We start from the raw sequence: 13,223 nt of genomic DNA on the forward strand, positions 1-13,223 counted from the left end.
TCTTAGAAATACCTTTAAAGCTTCTGTAGATTACAACAAAATTGCCCAATGCATTCAGAAGGAAGGAGAGGATGTTCATGAGTTCAGGGCAAGATTAGAGGAAGTATTCAAAGAACATAGCGGCCTTGAAGAGAGTGCAGAGAAGGCCAGCGCATATCAGCAGCAGTTAAAACATGCTCTGATGAATGGCTTCCATCCACGCATTGCTGCTCTCATCAGGAAACAAAATGTCAATCAGAACACTGATGGGTCCGTTGAATGCATGAACTGGGCCCGCCATGCACAGGAAGTTATTAAAAATAAAAAAAAGAAGCCACAAAGCTCTGAGGCCGCTGCCTTTTTAGTAGATGAAATTTTGTTTCAGGGACAGGCTGGAAGAGAGCAAAATAGAGGCAGGAGTAGGAGAGGTAGAGGCGCATGGTGACCCCAGGATACCCGTAGAAGAGATGAGAGGTGTTATCAATGCGGGGAGAGGGGCCACTTTGCCAGAGAATGCCCCGAGAACAAACCTGAGGAGTATAGACAGCCGTATTCACAAAATCCATCATATAATAAATGACTAGCACCCGTTGACACTGCTAACACACATACATGTACAAATGATCCCTTACTTTGCCAGAATTTACAACAGCCTGTGTTTCAGACTCTAGATTTGACTGAAGTATTGTTAAATCTGTCAGGGAAAGAAGTAAAACCAGTTCGCACGTTAACTGTGCAAGGCAAAACTGTTCAATTTCTGTGTGATTCAGGTGCAGATAAAACTGTTTTAAAAGATCATGTGTCAGGAGTTGACCCTTCAAATGGCACAATTTATGTGAAGTCTGCAAATGGTCAGTTAAATCAGCATAGAATCTCTAAACCAGTGTGGATTAGAGATCCTACCACAGGACAGGCAGCTCAGAGTTCAGTTGTAATGTGCCCAACTTGTCCGGTGAACCTCTTGTCAAGTCAAGTCAAGTCAAGTTTATTTATAGAGCACATTTAAAAACAACCAAGGCTGACCAAAGTGCTGTACAGTAAATACAGATAAAAATACAATAGAACACAATTTCGTAATAACACCTCGCTGATAAAAATAAAATAAAAATATATAAAACAAATAAATTAAACCTTTCTAAAAGCCAATGAAAAGAGGTGAGTTTTAAGAGCGGTTTTAAAAGTTTCTAGGCTTTTGGAGAGTCTGACGTGAGGAGGTAAACTGTTCCACAGTCTGGGTGCAGCCACAGCAAACGCCCTCTCTCCCTTTGTCTTTAATTTATACCTGGGAACATCTAAAAGCATCAGGTCGGCTGACCTCAAAGATCTCCTGGGGCGATAAGTTCTAAGGAGTTCTGACAGGTAAGAAGGTGCAGTGCCATTTAAAACCTTAAAAGCCAGCAGTAAGATTTTAAAATCAATCCTAAAGGCAACTGGGAGCCAGTGGAGAGAGCAGAGAACCGGAGTGATGTGGTCTCTTTTTTTTGAACCGGTCAACAGGCGAGCGGCAGCGTTCTGCACCAGTTGAAGGCGATGTAGACAGGAACGATCTAGGCCAGCATAGAGGGAATTGCAGTAGTCTAGCCGTGAAGTAATAAAAGCATGGACCACTCTTTCTAGATCGTTCCTGCAAAGGTAAGACTTGACTTTGGCTAAAATCCGCAAATGATAAAAAGATCCCTTAACTACAGAGCTCTTGGGAAGAGATATGATGATGAAACTTGGAATTTCAATAATTCCAACATCCATTGGGATGATAGCTGCAGGAAAAGGTGAAACTGCTGAGACAATGGTTCATCAGGACAGTGGGGATTTGCATTATTACTGGACACTTGACCTGTCGGCCTCCAGACCTGATCAAATAAACTGTAAACTGTTAGCTGCAGCTGAGGAAATGTTGACAACTAGCCATGACATACAGCCACCAGATGATTTGCATGTCACACTGAGATTTAAGACCATGCCTGGGCCTGATGAGGCCTACACAGATAAAGTGCTGAAATTAGGGCCACAGAGAATCACCATAAAAGCGATATATACTGATGGTGAAACCATGGCTGGATGTAGTGTGATCCTTTCTGAAGCTGCACAACAACTTTTTACAGGGCAAACACCACATATTTCACTGACAAAGAGTGGCACAGCTGAGTGGACAGACTTAGCATCTTTGGTGAGACAGGGGGAGAGTGTTGGAATGTGGCAGCAAGCTGGAGGGGGTTGGGAGACAGACGTGCAGCACAACATCTTTCGTAAAAAGCTGGGATGGGTGACACATACTACACCACAAACACATTTAAAGGGGAGTGAGAATGACACAGCAGAATGATATGTTGTAGATGTCAAAGATCACCCGGAGCTTAAACAGGTCCCAGAGAAGCTCTGGTCTACTGGGAAGACTGATGTGGGGTTAATAACAACAGCGAGTCCAGTAGTTATAAAACCCAAAATGTCTTTTAGGCCAAGAGTGAAACAATATCCCTTAAAGCCTGATGCAGTAGAAGGCATTAAACCAGTAATAGAGGATATGATTAAGGCAGGGATACTAGTCCAAGCTCCACAAGCAGTATGTAACACACCCATCTTCCCAGTTAGAAAGGCTGATTCACAGTCGTGGCGCATGATTCAAGATTTAAGAGCTGTAAATCAAGCAGTGGAGAGTATAGCTCCATGCGTCCCCGACCCCCACACCTTGTTAAATCAGCTTAAGCCGGACATGACACACTTCACCGTGGTAGATTTAAGTAATGCTTTCTTTTCCATACCAGTACATGAGAATTCACAAGGCTGGTTTGGTTTTACGTATCAAGGCAAAAAATACACATACACCAGATTGCCGCAAGGTTTTTGTGATAGTCCTACAATTTTCACACAGAATATTACAAATTGTCTGTCTGATTTTGTGATTCCATCACATTCACAGATGTTGGTATATGTCGATGACATTTTAATTGCATCCAATTCAGAGAGGAACTGCAAAGACATATCATTGGCATTGCTGACTCACTTAGCTGAGACAGGTAACAAGGCCTCACTTTCAAAGCTACAGTGGGTAAAGACAGAAGTGAAATTTTTAGGACATCTGCTTAGTGCAGCAGGAAAGAGCATACACCCAGAGAGGAAAACAGCTTGGCAGCGCCTAGGCCAGTGACAAAGAAACACATGATGCAATTCCTAGGGTTGCTAAATTTCTGTCGATCGTGGATGCCCCATTACTCTGAAATTGCGCAGCCATTATTAGACATGATGTACAGTAAACCTTTAGCTATGTCAGAAAGTTTAAGTTGGACCCCTGAGGGGGAGCAAGCTTTGTGCACGCTGAAACAGATGCTGACAGGAGCATCGGTTCTAGGGCTTCCAGATTATAACAAGCCTTTTGTTCAAACTGTTGACTGTAAAGGACATTTTATGACATCCATGTTAGCACAAAAATGTGGAGGTGAAATGAAGCCAGTAGCTTATTATTCTAAGAGGCTGGATCCAGTGGCTTGTGCCTTACCTCACTGTGTGCGATCTGTGTGTGCAGCCGCTGAAGCCGTAAAGTGTTCTGGTGAAATTGTTTTGTTTCACCCTTTGACCCTGCTGGTTCCACAGGAGGTTGATGTTTTATTGCTGCAGACTAAAATGACATTCTTGTCACCTGCAAGACACTTGTCTTTAATGTCACTGTTGCTCTCCCAGCCACACATAACTGTTAAGCGGTGTACAACTTTGAATCCCTCTACATTGTTGCCCACAGAGGAGGAGGGTACACCACATGTGTGCAGTGAGCATGTGGAAACACAGTGTAAACCTAGAAGTGATTTAACGGACATACCACTCACTGAGGGCAAAGTTTGGTTTGTTGATGGTTCCAGTTTTAAAATAGCAGAGGGAAAGACTAAAACAGGCTTTGCTGTTGTGGATGATGTGCAGGTCATCAGTGCTGGGCAGTTATCACATTCCATGTCTGCCCAAGCAGCTGAGATAGTGGCTCTGACGGAAGCCTGCAAAGCAGCTGAAGGGCAGGCAGTGACTATATATACAGACAGTCAGTATGCATATGCTACACTTCATTTCTTTGCCGCTCAGTGGTCAAGACGAGGCATGACAACTTCAACAGGGAAACCTGTGGAGCATGCAATATTGTTGCAGGCCCTGTTGAAAGCAGTCTTGCTGCCTAGTAAAGTTGCAGTTTACAAATGTGCAGCACACACACGTGGCACTGACCCCATTGTACTGGGCAACGCCTTTGCAGACAAAATTGCAAAGGAAGCGGCCCTTGGAACACATGGGGTTCATGTTCTGGCGTCTCAGGAGCAAACTATGCCCATCACACATGATGTGTTAGCAGACATGCAGTCACACTCACCTCCAGCTGAGAAACAGCTGTGGTTCACTAAAGGAGCAAGCCTGCGAGGTGATGTCTACTATCTTTGTGATAAACCTATATTGCCTAAAAACTTATATAGGACTGCTGCAATTTTGAGCCATGGGCTCTGCCACATCTCGACAGCCGGAATGGTGGCAACAGTCGAACGGCAGTTTTTCACACTGGGATTCAATGCTTATTCAAAACATTTTTGTAAAGCATGTTTAATATGTTGTAAACATAATGCTCAGGGGAACCTCAGACCTAGGAGAGGGAGGTTTCCCAGACCCAGCTACCCATTTGAAGTAATCCATATGGATTTCATTGAGTTGTCTAACTGTAACACCTACAGGTACTGCCTGGTAATTGTGTGCCCGTTCTCAAAGTGGGTAGAAGTTGTCCCCACTAAGAAAGCAGATGCTATTTCAGTGGCTAAAGTAATATGCAAAAACGTGATCCCAGAGCATGGGATCCCCCAGACTATTTACAGTGACAATGGTCCTCATTTTGTAAATGAAGTAATTGAGAAAATGTCACAACATCTGGGGATAACACTGAAAAACCATTGCTCATATCACCCACAAAGTGCAGGGCTGGTTGAAAGGACTAATGGCACAGTAAAGCTGAGACTCAGGAAAACAATGGAGGAAACAGGCAGAACATGGGTAGACTGCATTGAGCTAGTGAAAATGTATATGAGAATCACGCCAACTGATAATGGCCTAACGCCTTTTGAAATAATATATGGCAGGCCATTTAGAGTTCCAGTGTTCTGTAATGATAATGATAAAGCAGAAGAAGAAAACACACTAGCAGACTGGATGATTAAAATGCTGAAAAGCAAAGAAGTCATGAGTGCAAATAATCTGCCAGATGATTCTGTTTCTGTACAGGAAGAACGTCTGAAGCCAGGGGACTGGGTACTGATGAAGGTCATAAAGAGGAAGTGCTGGTCGAAGCCACGGTGGGACGGACCATACCAGGCTCTGCTGACAACACCGACAGCTGTGAAGATTGCAGAACGACCCACCTGGATACACCAAAGCCACTGCAAAAAGGTGACACACATCCAGGCCAGCTCGGAGTAAGTGGCAGGAAGACCGGGAACAAAGGGGGGGGAAAGCCTCCAGGGCCCCTCATCTCAATCCGGTGAAGAAACCAACTGAGCCACAGGTACTCATCAGAATGGCTGGTAAAGTGTTGTCTACCCTGCTGGGTGTAATGGCTTTGATGTCATCATGGTCAGCTGTGGAGACCCTGTATGTCCAAGGAAACCACACCCAATACCCTCATGGCTATTCTACAAACTTTTGGTGGCAGTTTATGAATACAACTGCCCACGTGAACAATAGGACGGACTGCTATGTGTGTGCTCATATGCCGTTATCCGCATATACATCTGGACTGTGGCCGTACAGCATACCAGAGGACAGGAGTTGGTGTCTGTTGGGCTTAGCAACTCATCCTGGCAACAGAGTCCTCTGGTCCCAGGCCAACTATAGTACACCTCTGAACATCACCTGGAGTAAGTCGCCACTTCTACACGTGAATTGTTCTGAGCAAACTGACTTATTGGCCTGGCCTCAAGTGTCAGACCCACTGCCGGACATAATATTGCTGAACAAGCTGAATACAGCTCAACTGCCGTTGTGTGTGATGAACAATGGATCATTGTCAGTGGGGGAGTTGCCGCTTCGTTTATGTGGATACATATACACCTACTGCCCTCCAGAGAATGAGAGCAGGTGTATGAAATGCTTGACCAGTGCGAAGTGAGCTGAGAACTTGACATTAAGGAGGACTGAATGCAAGTCCAACCGGGCTTACAGGATACCAGTAAAGGCAAAGAGTCAGAAGTGGACAGGATGTGCAAGGATGGTGCCGAGCAGTAAAGGAACAAGAGTTTTGGCTGATTGGTATTTCCTGTGTGGACATAAAGCCTATCTATCACTCCCTGAGGGATGGGGAGGATTGTGTGCCGTGGTGAAGTTATCGGATCATGTCTTCTTCATGGACAGAGTTGAACATCACCCTAGCAACCGACGGAAGCGTGAGGTGAATATAGCCTCACCTGACTCGTTTGGAGTGACAGTAGACACTGGAGTGCCACGAGAATTCCGCATTTGGAGTGGAGGAGCTAAATTCTTCCAAAGTTTGATCCCAAACATTGGAGTTGCAGAGGTGCGGGATCATGTGGAGATCAACCGATATGCCCTACTGCGACACATTAATCTTACTAAGACTCTGGGAACAGCCTTAGCGGAGGAGCAAAAGGCCATCAGAACGATGGTACTGCAAAACAGGCTGACCCTAGACTTGATAACAGCATCACAAGGAGGAGTGTGTAAGCTGATTGGAGAGACGTGTTGTACGTTTATTCCGGATGGATATACGACTGGAGGAGACATCTATGAGGCACTGCAGAACTTAACTGCTCTGCAGAAATATGTGGCAGACCACACATCAGGAGGAGACGCGTCACAAGGCTGGATAGCCTGGTTGACATCTGGACCATGGTGGAATATGTTCTTACGGTTTTTGACTCCCATTCTTACATTATTGGCTTTGCTTTGCTTGTTTACAGGTTGCATTTTGCCATGTGTAAGATCGATGGTGAATAAAATGATTGCTAACACCTTTACCAATTACTTACTGTTGCAGCAGAGTGACATGGATACTAAGGCTGATATGTGTGTATGAAATGAAGCCTGTACTGAAAATGTTGACAAGTGGTGTAGAGCTGAAGATATATATATATGCCGTATAGCCTTAAAAAATGACAATACAGGGTGGTGATGTTGGGTTTAGATTTTATTATTGTCATTTGTATTAGGAAACATTTAACCATATATGCTTAGAGGTGTATAATCAATTGTGTAGTGATAAGTTGTGTGATCTTTAACAGGTTACAGAGGCTTGGTGTGTATTCCACACTGGAATGCACACCTGCATCTTGGGGGCATGGGAAGAGGTCGCATCTTGTCTTATTGTTTTATGATGGGATTAGCGTAGCTACGTCTGTTCTAGTCTAAGTGCTTTTTGTTTAGATGAACTGCTGGACTTCCTTACCGGGGGGGGGGGTCTAGTCTACCCTCTTCCTGACTAAGGATGTTTGATGCTTTCATGTTATATGACCCTTTTGACCACACACACACACACACACACACACACACACACACACACACACACACACAGTATTCTTTGTTCACATGTATACCTATGTAAGATGTTATATGTTAATGACCCTATGCATATTCATGTAACCACAATAAAAGGAGTGCTGTGGGGAACCTGGCTGAGAGTCTGACAGAGATCAAGTGGTGGAACGACGCTTGGCTCCAGCCAGGTCTCCCTCATGCATGAGTAAACCAGAGAACTTTGGTGCCTTGAGTCTTGCTTTTTGCTGTGTAGCAGATTGTCCTTAACGTTCCAGCAAATAGGTTTATACTATAGACCTATCACTAACCAACCGGACATAGTGGTGGTAGACAAACATGAGAAGACGGCCGTAGTGATCGATGTAGCGGTTCCGAATGACAGCAATATCAGGAAGAAGGAACACGAGAAGCTGGAGAAATACCAAGGGCTCAGAGAAGAGCTCGAGAGGATGTGGAGGGTGAAGGTGACGGTGGTCCCCGTGGTAATCGGAGCACTAGGTGCGGTGACTCCCAAGCTAGGCGAGTGGCTCCAGCAGATCCCGGGAATAACATCGGAGATCTCTGTCCAGAAGAGCGCAGTCCTGGGAACAGCTAAGATACTACGCAGGACCCTCAAGCTCCCAGGCCTCTGGTAGAGGACCCGAGCTTGAAGGATAAACCGCCCGCAGGGGCGTGCTGGGTGTTTTTATATATATATATACATATATATTTAACAGTGATTCAGTTCTCCATCCGCTCTGATATACTCATTTCTAAAATGTGAAATGAGTAAAAAAAGTAAAAGATCTTGGCGTCTTTAACTAATTTTGGGGGGGAAGGGGATGTGGTACTCAAACTAACTCCTAAAGTTTTCGTCCAGTTTAAATTAAAGCTACATAGTCAGAAACCACCAGGTGAAATTATATCAAACTCATCTTATTGTTAAAATTTGCCTCCACCTTCCTTTTGTTTGCTGTCCACCTTATTCCTGAACAGAGACAAAATATTACTTGTTATTTTCCTTATTAACAGTAAATCAGTGTCTGTACAGTTCTCTGCACACTCAGCAGGATTAATCAGTGTGTGTCAGTGAATGCATCGTGTGTGCTTCAGGCTCCATCTAATGGACTGATAGCAGAGCAGCTGATGGCAGCTTCCTCTGCCTCACACTGCTGTCTGACTGCATGCAGCTGACACTGAGAGGAAGCAGGAAAGAAGCAGCTGATGTTTGGACAGCACACATGATGGACATCAGTTGATGTGCACATGAATGATTTGTGTTTCCTCTGCAGGTAGAAAGTGTGTGTGAGCTGAGCAGCATGGATCAGTGTGAGGACAGAGAGGAGGGAGCCCCTCCCTCTAAGAGAGCCAGAGAGAGCCAGACCAAAGCTCAGAGGTGAGACGACCATCTCTAACTGTCCATGACTCTTCTCCATGTCACAGCTCAGCACTCACATCACTGCTGCATCATTATTCACAGGAACCAGCCTGGACCTCCACCCAGCTGTGTGTCCTTACAGAGTGACACGTCTAATGGTCACATCGTTGATTTTAAAGTCCAGCCTGTGTCCTGTAAGAGTAACGCGTCTAAAGATGCTGCTATTGAGTTTAAATCAGGCGTGTGTCGTCCTGCAGAGAGGTAACGTGTGTGTAAATGTTGTTGTGTGTGTGTGAATCAAACCTCCATCATGTTTAATGTCAGCTCTGTTTCACACACGTTCATATGTGCAGCGCTGTGTGTTGGAGTGTTTCCACAAACACAGCAGATACTCAGAGATGATCTTTAGGAAGAGGAGATGTTCTCAAACTCTCTGTCCTGAAACTCTTCACTCAGTGCTGCTGTTTTCATCACCCAGGACAGAAATGAACTGAACTGTTGTTTCCTCATCAGCTTCTTTCTGTCTGCTGAATCTGTAGAGAATCAAAGTGAAACGTGTGAACATGCAGCTGCTAATGATCCAGTTTGTTAGATGAACGTGTGAATGTTGCAGTGTGCTGTTAAACAGTAACACGGCAACTGTGACGTGTCCTGATCTGACAGTAGATCATCTTTGTGTTCTTGGTCACATGACACAGGTCAGCTGTTCACACAGAGTTCATCTTTATAGGCTGGAAGAGTTTGGAATAATACTGGGAGTAATGGTTCTTATATGGAGCTTTTCTCCTCTGAGCAGTTTGATACTCGCCTCATTCACACATGGAAAGCAGTGCAAATAAATGCAAACACGGTTTTCTGGCACTCATCTTTTATCAGGATGGATGTCAGTGTGAGCTGTTGTATGAAAAGAACAAGTATGTGTCAGTGTCAGCTGTTTCTATCAAATTGAAACTCAATTCTGCATCATTTCTATACAAAACTGAACACAAGCATGAAAAAAGTGAGTTTCACAGTTTTACTTTGACAAACAAACAAACTGTGCTGCAGGTAAACAGTTTGGTGGTTGTAATTAACAAACAAACAGACTCAGCAGCGCACAGACGTCCGAGCTTCATGTATCGGTTGTTAAGCTTAACGTAGGAATCACAAACATTCAGAGATGAACTTACACACTTGGCTTTATACGTACTTTGAGTTTAAAGGTACTTGATCTGTGAATGATGACGTTTCACAAGTACATTTATTGAGAAACGGCTTTCACTTTAGAAACAAAGTTCAGTTAGAAAAACATTGAAGTCATTCAGGGAATTAAGAGTTTAAAACCCAACAAAGAAGTGTCAGTGATCAGGAGAACAGTGGAAGGACTCTGGAGTATCATTTGTATTATTGATCATTTTGATCTCTGACAGAGAAACTACAAATACAGATGCAGCAAGGGAAGCAGCAAAAGTGACTGGACACAGCTTTTAGAGGCTAAACTCACATTTCAATAGTCAAAGTGGCCTCATCTGTGTGTGTGTGTGTGTGTGTGTGTGTGTGTGTAGAGATAAGATAAGATAAAACTTTATTAATCCCTCGGGTGGGTTCCTCTGGGAAATTCGGTTTCCAAAAAAGCACAGCACCGACAGAAGTTACAGAAAGTGAGCAGAATATTATATATACACACACACACACACACACACACACATATATAAATACAGAGACATATATAAATAAAATATACGAAGGGGATAAATAGGAATAAAAATACAAGTGAATTGCACATTTCAAGTATTGAGTCTATTGCACTGTTGACTATTTACAAAAGTATTGCACAAGGTATTGCACAGTGAGGTGAAGAGGCACTACAGCTTAGTTGTTCCCCCCTCCTTTGTCCTCCTGTTTCCCCTCCCTCTCCCCTCCAGAGAGGAGTTAAACAGTCTGATGGCGTGTGGGACAAAGGAGTTTTTAAGTCTGTTAGTTCTTGTCTTGGGGAGAAGCAACCTGTCACTGAACAGACTCTTCTGGTTGTTAATGGCCGTGTGCAGAGGATGCCCAGCATTGTTCATAATGTCCAGCAGTTTCTTTAATGTCCTTTTCTCTGCCACTGTCACCAGAGTGTCCAGCTTCATGCCGACCACAGAGCTAGCCCTCCTGATCAGTTTCTCCAGCCTGGATGAGTGCTTCTTTGCTGTGCTGCTCCCCCAGCACACCACAGCATAGAAAAGTACTCCAGCAACCACCGACTGGTAAAACATCCTCAGGAGCTTCCTGCAGATGTTAAAAGACCTCAGCCTCCTGAGGAAGTACAGTCGGCTTTGGGCTTTTTTATACAGGTGCTCTGTGTTGCATGACCAGTCCAGTTTGTTGTCCACCCACAGCCCGAGGTACTTGTACTTGTTGACCACCTCCACCTCCTCCCCCTCTATCTGAACCGGCAGTGGACCTTCTCTGGACCTCCCGAAGTCCACAACCAGTTCCTTAGTCTTTGAGGTGTTGAGTTGCAGGTGATGTGTGTGTGTGTCCATGGTTCCTCCACAGAGTGGAGCAGCAGAGCTCAGAGGTTCCCAGTGGTCAGTCTGCCCAGCAGCATCAAACACAGCTGGACTCCATATTTATGGTCTGTACTTGTACAACAACTACTTTATTATTAATATTAATAATAATACATTTGTTTATAGGTACTGTTAGGTTTTGTATTGTTGATTGTCATTCATGCTTAGAAATATTTAACCATATATTCTTAGAGGTGTATAATCAATAGTGTAGTGGTAGGCTGTGTGATCTCTAACAGGCTAGAATGCACACCCACAGCCTAGGAGCATAAGAGAGGTCCTATCTTCTCTTGCTGATATATGGTTTAGCAAACACACGTATATCTCTTTAAGTATAAGAGCCCTTTGTTTAGATAGATCTGCTAGACGCCTGGCACCAGCTTTGGGGCGTCTTCACAGGGTCACATCTTGATCTCACACACACACACACACACACACACACACACACACACACACACACACACACACACACACACACACACACACACACACACACACACACACACACAGGCAAGGTACTCTTTGTGTGTATGTAGACGTCATATGTTAATGAACCTATGCATATTCATGTAACCACAATAAAAGAGCAGTGTTACGGGAGAACGGACGAGAGCAACTGGGGGTCAAGCGAAGGAACGGCGTTTGTCCGGTCTCTCCCGTGCACGAGAAACATGAAGAACTTTGCCTACTTGTGTCTTGCTTGCTGTGTAATTATATTGTCTTCAACGTTCCAGCGAATAGGTTCAAGCTACGAACCTATCAGGTCCCTTTCAGAACACCAAGGACTCTGTGGACTAAATGACCAAAAGAAACAAACTTTGAAATCAGACGGTGCAAATGTGATCACAGGGAAACGTTTTAAACATCGAGGCTTTAAACAGAAACCAAAGTGAAACAGTTTGTAGTCGAGATCAGTGGGAATGAAGCTGAATAACTGTTTCTTCAATAACTTAGTAAATGACAAACATGATGGAAATTAGCAGCATTAGCACTTACTGATGATGTGAGTCGACACTCGGCTGTATTGAGACGACCACATTAGGTGGAACTCAACTGTAATGGAAACCAGTGGATCCAGTCCAGTCGTGGTGACCTGTGGTGAGTCGATGTGAGCAGCTACTAATGGAAACAGGGCCATAGATGTGTTTGTGCTTAATAACAGTGAATCACATGAGTTTTACATTACTGTTAAAATCTCATGTTGTTTGTTAAAGTGTGCAGTTCAGGGTGTGTTACTAAAACTGTGGTTTGCTCACTTTCCAAAGACCCAGCCCCCATAAAAAGCAGCCAATCAGCTTCTAAGAGTTACACACCCACACATGTCTATCAAGTTAACTCTGGTCTAACACACTTGGATTTAGCTTGAAGAAGGTTCCTGTACGAGGACTGAAAATGATTAAAAAAAATTAGTGAAAGCAGTAGAGAAAGTAAACCCCATGGGAAGGAGGAGGACTCTCAGCTGCTTCCAGCTCATATTCAGACATATGACTTGAATACAGAGACAGGAGATGATTATGGGCCTCCTCCACCACTTTTTGAGCCCTGTATCCCGGTTTATCTGTGCCAACACACCTACACCACTTCCTGGAAGAAGCGCCCGAGGAAACGAGGAAAGCGGGCTGGTACACTCACCAAAATCCGAGCTCTTCTCCGTGCTTCTCGTGGAACTACTGGACCAGCAGAGTGCATCTTTAGATGGATCCTGCCTGTTGTCCCTGGAGCTCCCACGACACTTGATCTCAGCATTCTATTTCCCTGAGCGGCCTCGGACCCGTGGATGCGGCGTGGACCACAGAAATCTTCGCACACGTAACCAAGCTGGAACATCTGATGTTAGGATCTACACACTC

At 44.4% G+C, this 13,223-nt stretch overlaps 1 protein-coding gene across 1 annotated transcript; it reads left to right on the forward strand.

Moving 5' to 3' along the window:
• Positions 1 to 8,673: 8,673 nt before the first annotated feature.
• LOC145426012 (uncharacterized) lies at positions 8,674 to 11,938 on the forward strand. Its single transcript, XM_080299603.1, has 3 exons — positions 8,674 to 8,857; positions 8,942 to 9,100; positions 10,936 to 11,938. The coding sequence occupies exons 1-3, from the start codon at positions 8,781 to 8,783 to the stop codon at positions 11,039 to 11,041; spliced, it is 342 nt and encodes a 113-aa protein (XP_080155729.1). The 5' UTR covers positions 8,674 to 8,780; the 3' UTR covers positions 11,042 to 11,938.
• Positions 11,939 to 13,223: the final 1,285 nt, after the last annotated feature.

This window comes from Astatotilapia calliptera, chromosome 3, assembly GCF_964374335.1.
Source record: "Astatotilapia calliptera chromosome 3, fAstCal68.1, whole genome shotgun sequence".
NCBI classification, from domain to species: Eukaryota; Metazoa; Chordata; class Actinopteri; order Cichliformes; family Cichlidae; genus Astatotilapia; species Astatotilapia calliptera.

Bases quoted from the DNA above. Each gene is read 5' to 3' on its own strand.
- LOC145426012 (XM_080299603.1), top strand. From the start codon at position 8,781: ATGGATCAGTGTGAGGACAGAGAGGAGGGAGCCCCTCCCTCTAAGAGA. The intron at 8,858-8,941 runs GTGAGACGACCA...CATTATTCACAG, and splicing joins AGCCAGACCAAAGCTCAGAG to GAACCAGCCTGGACCTCCAC. The intron at 9,101-10,935 runs GTAACGTGTGTG...CACTGTCACCAG, and splicing joins GTGTGTCGTCCTGCAGAGAG to AGTGTCCAGCTTCATGCCGA.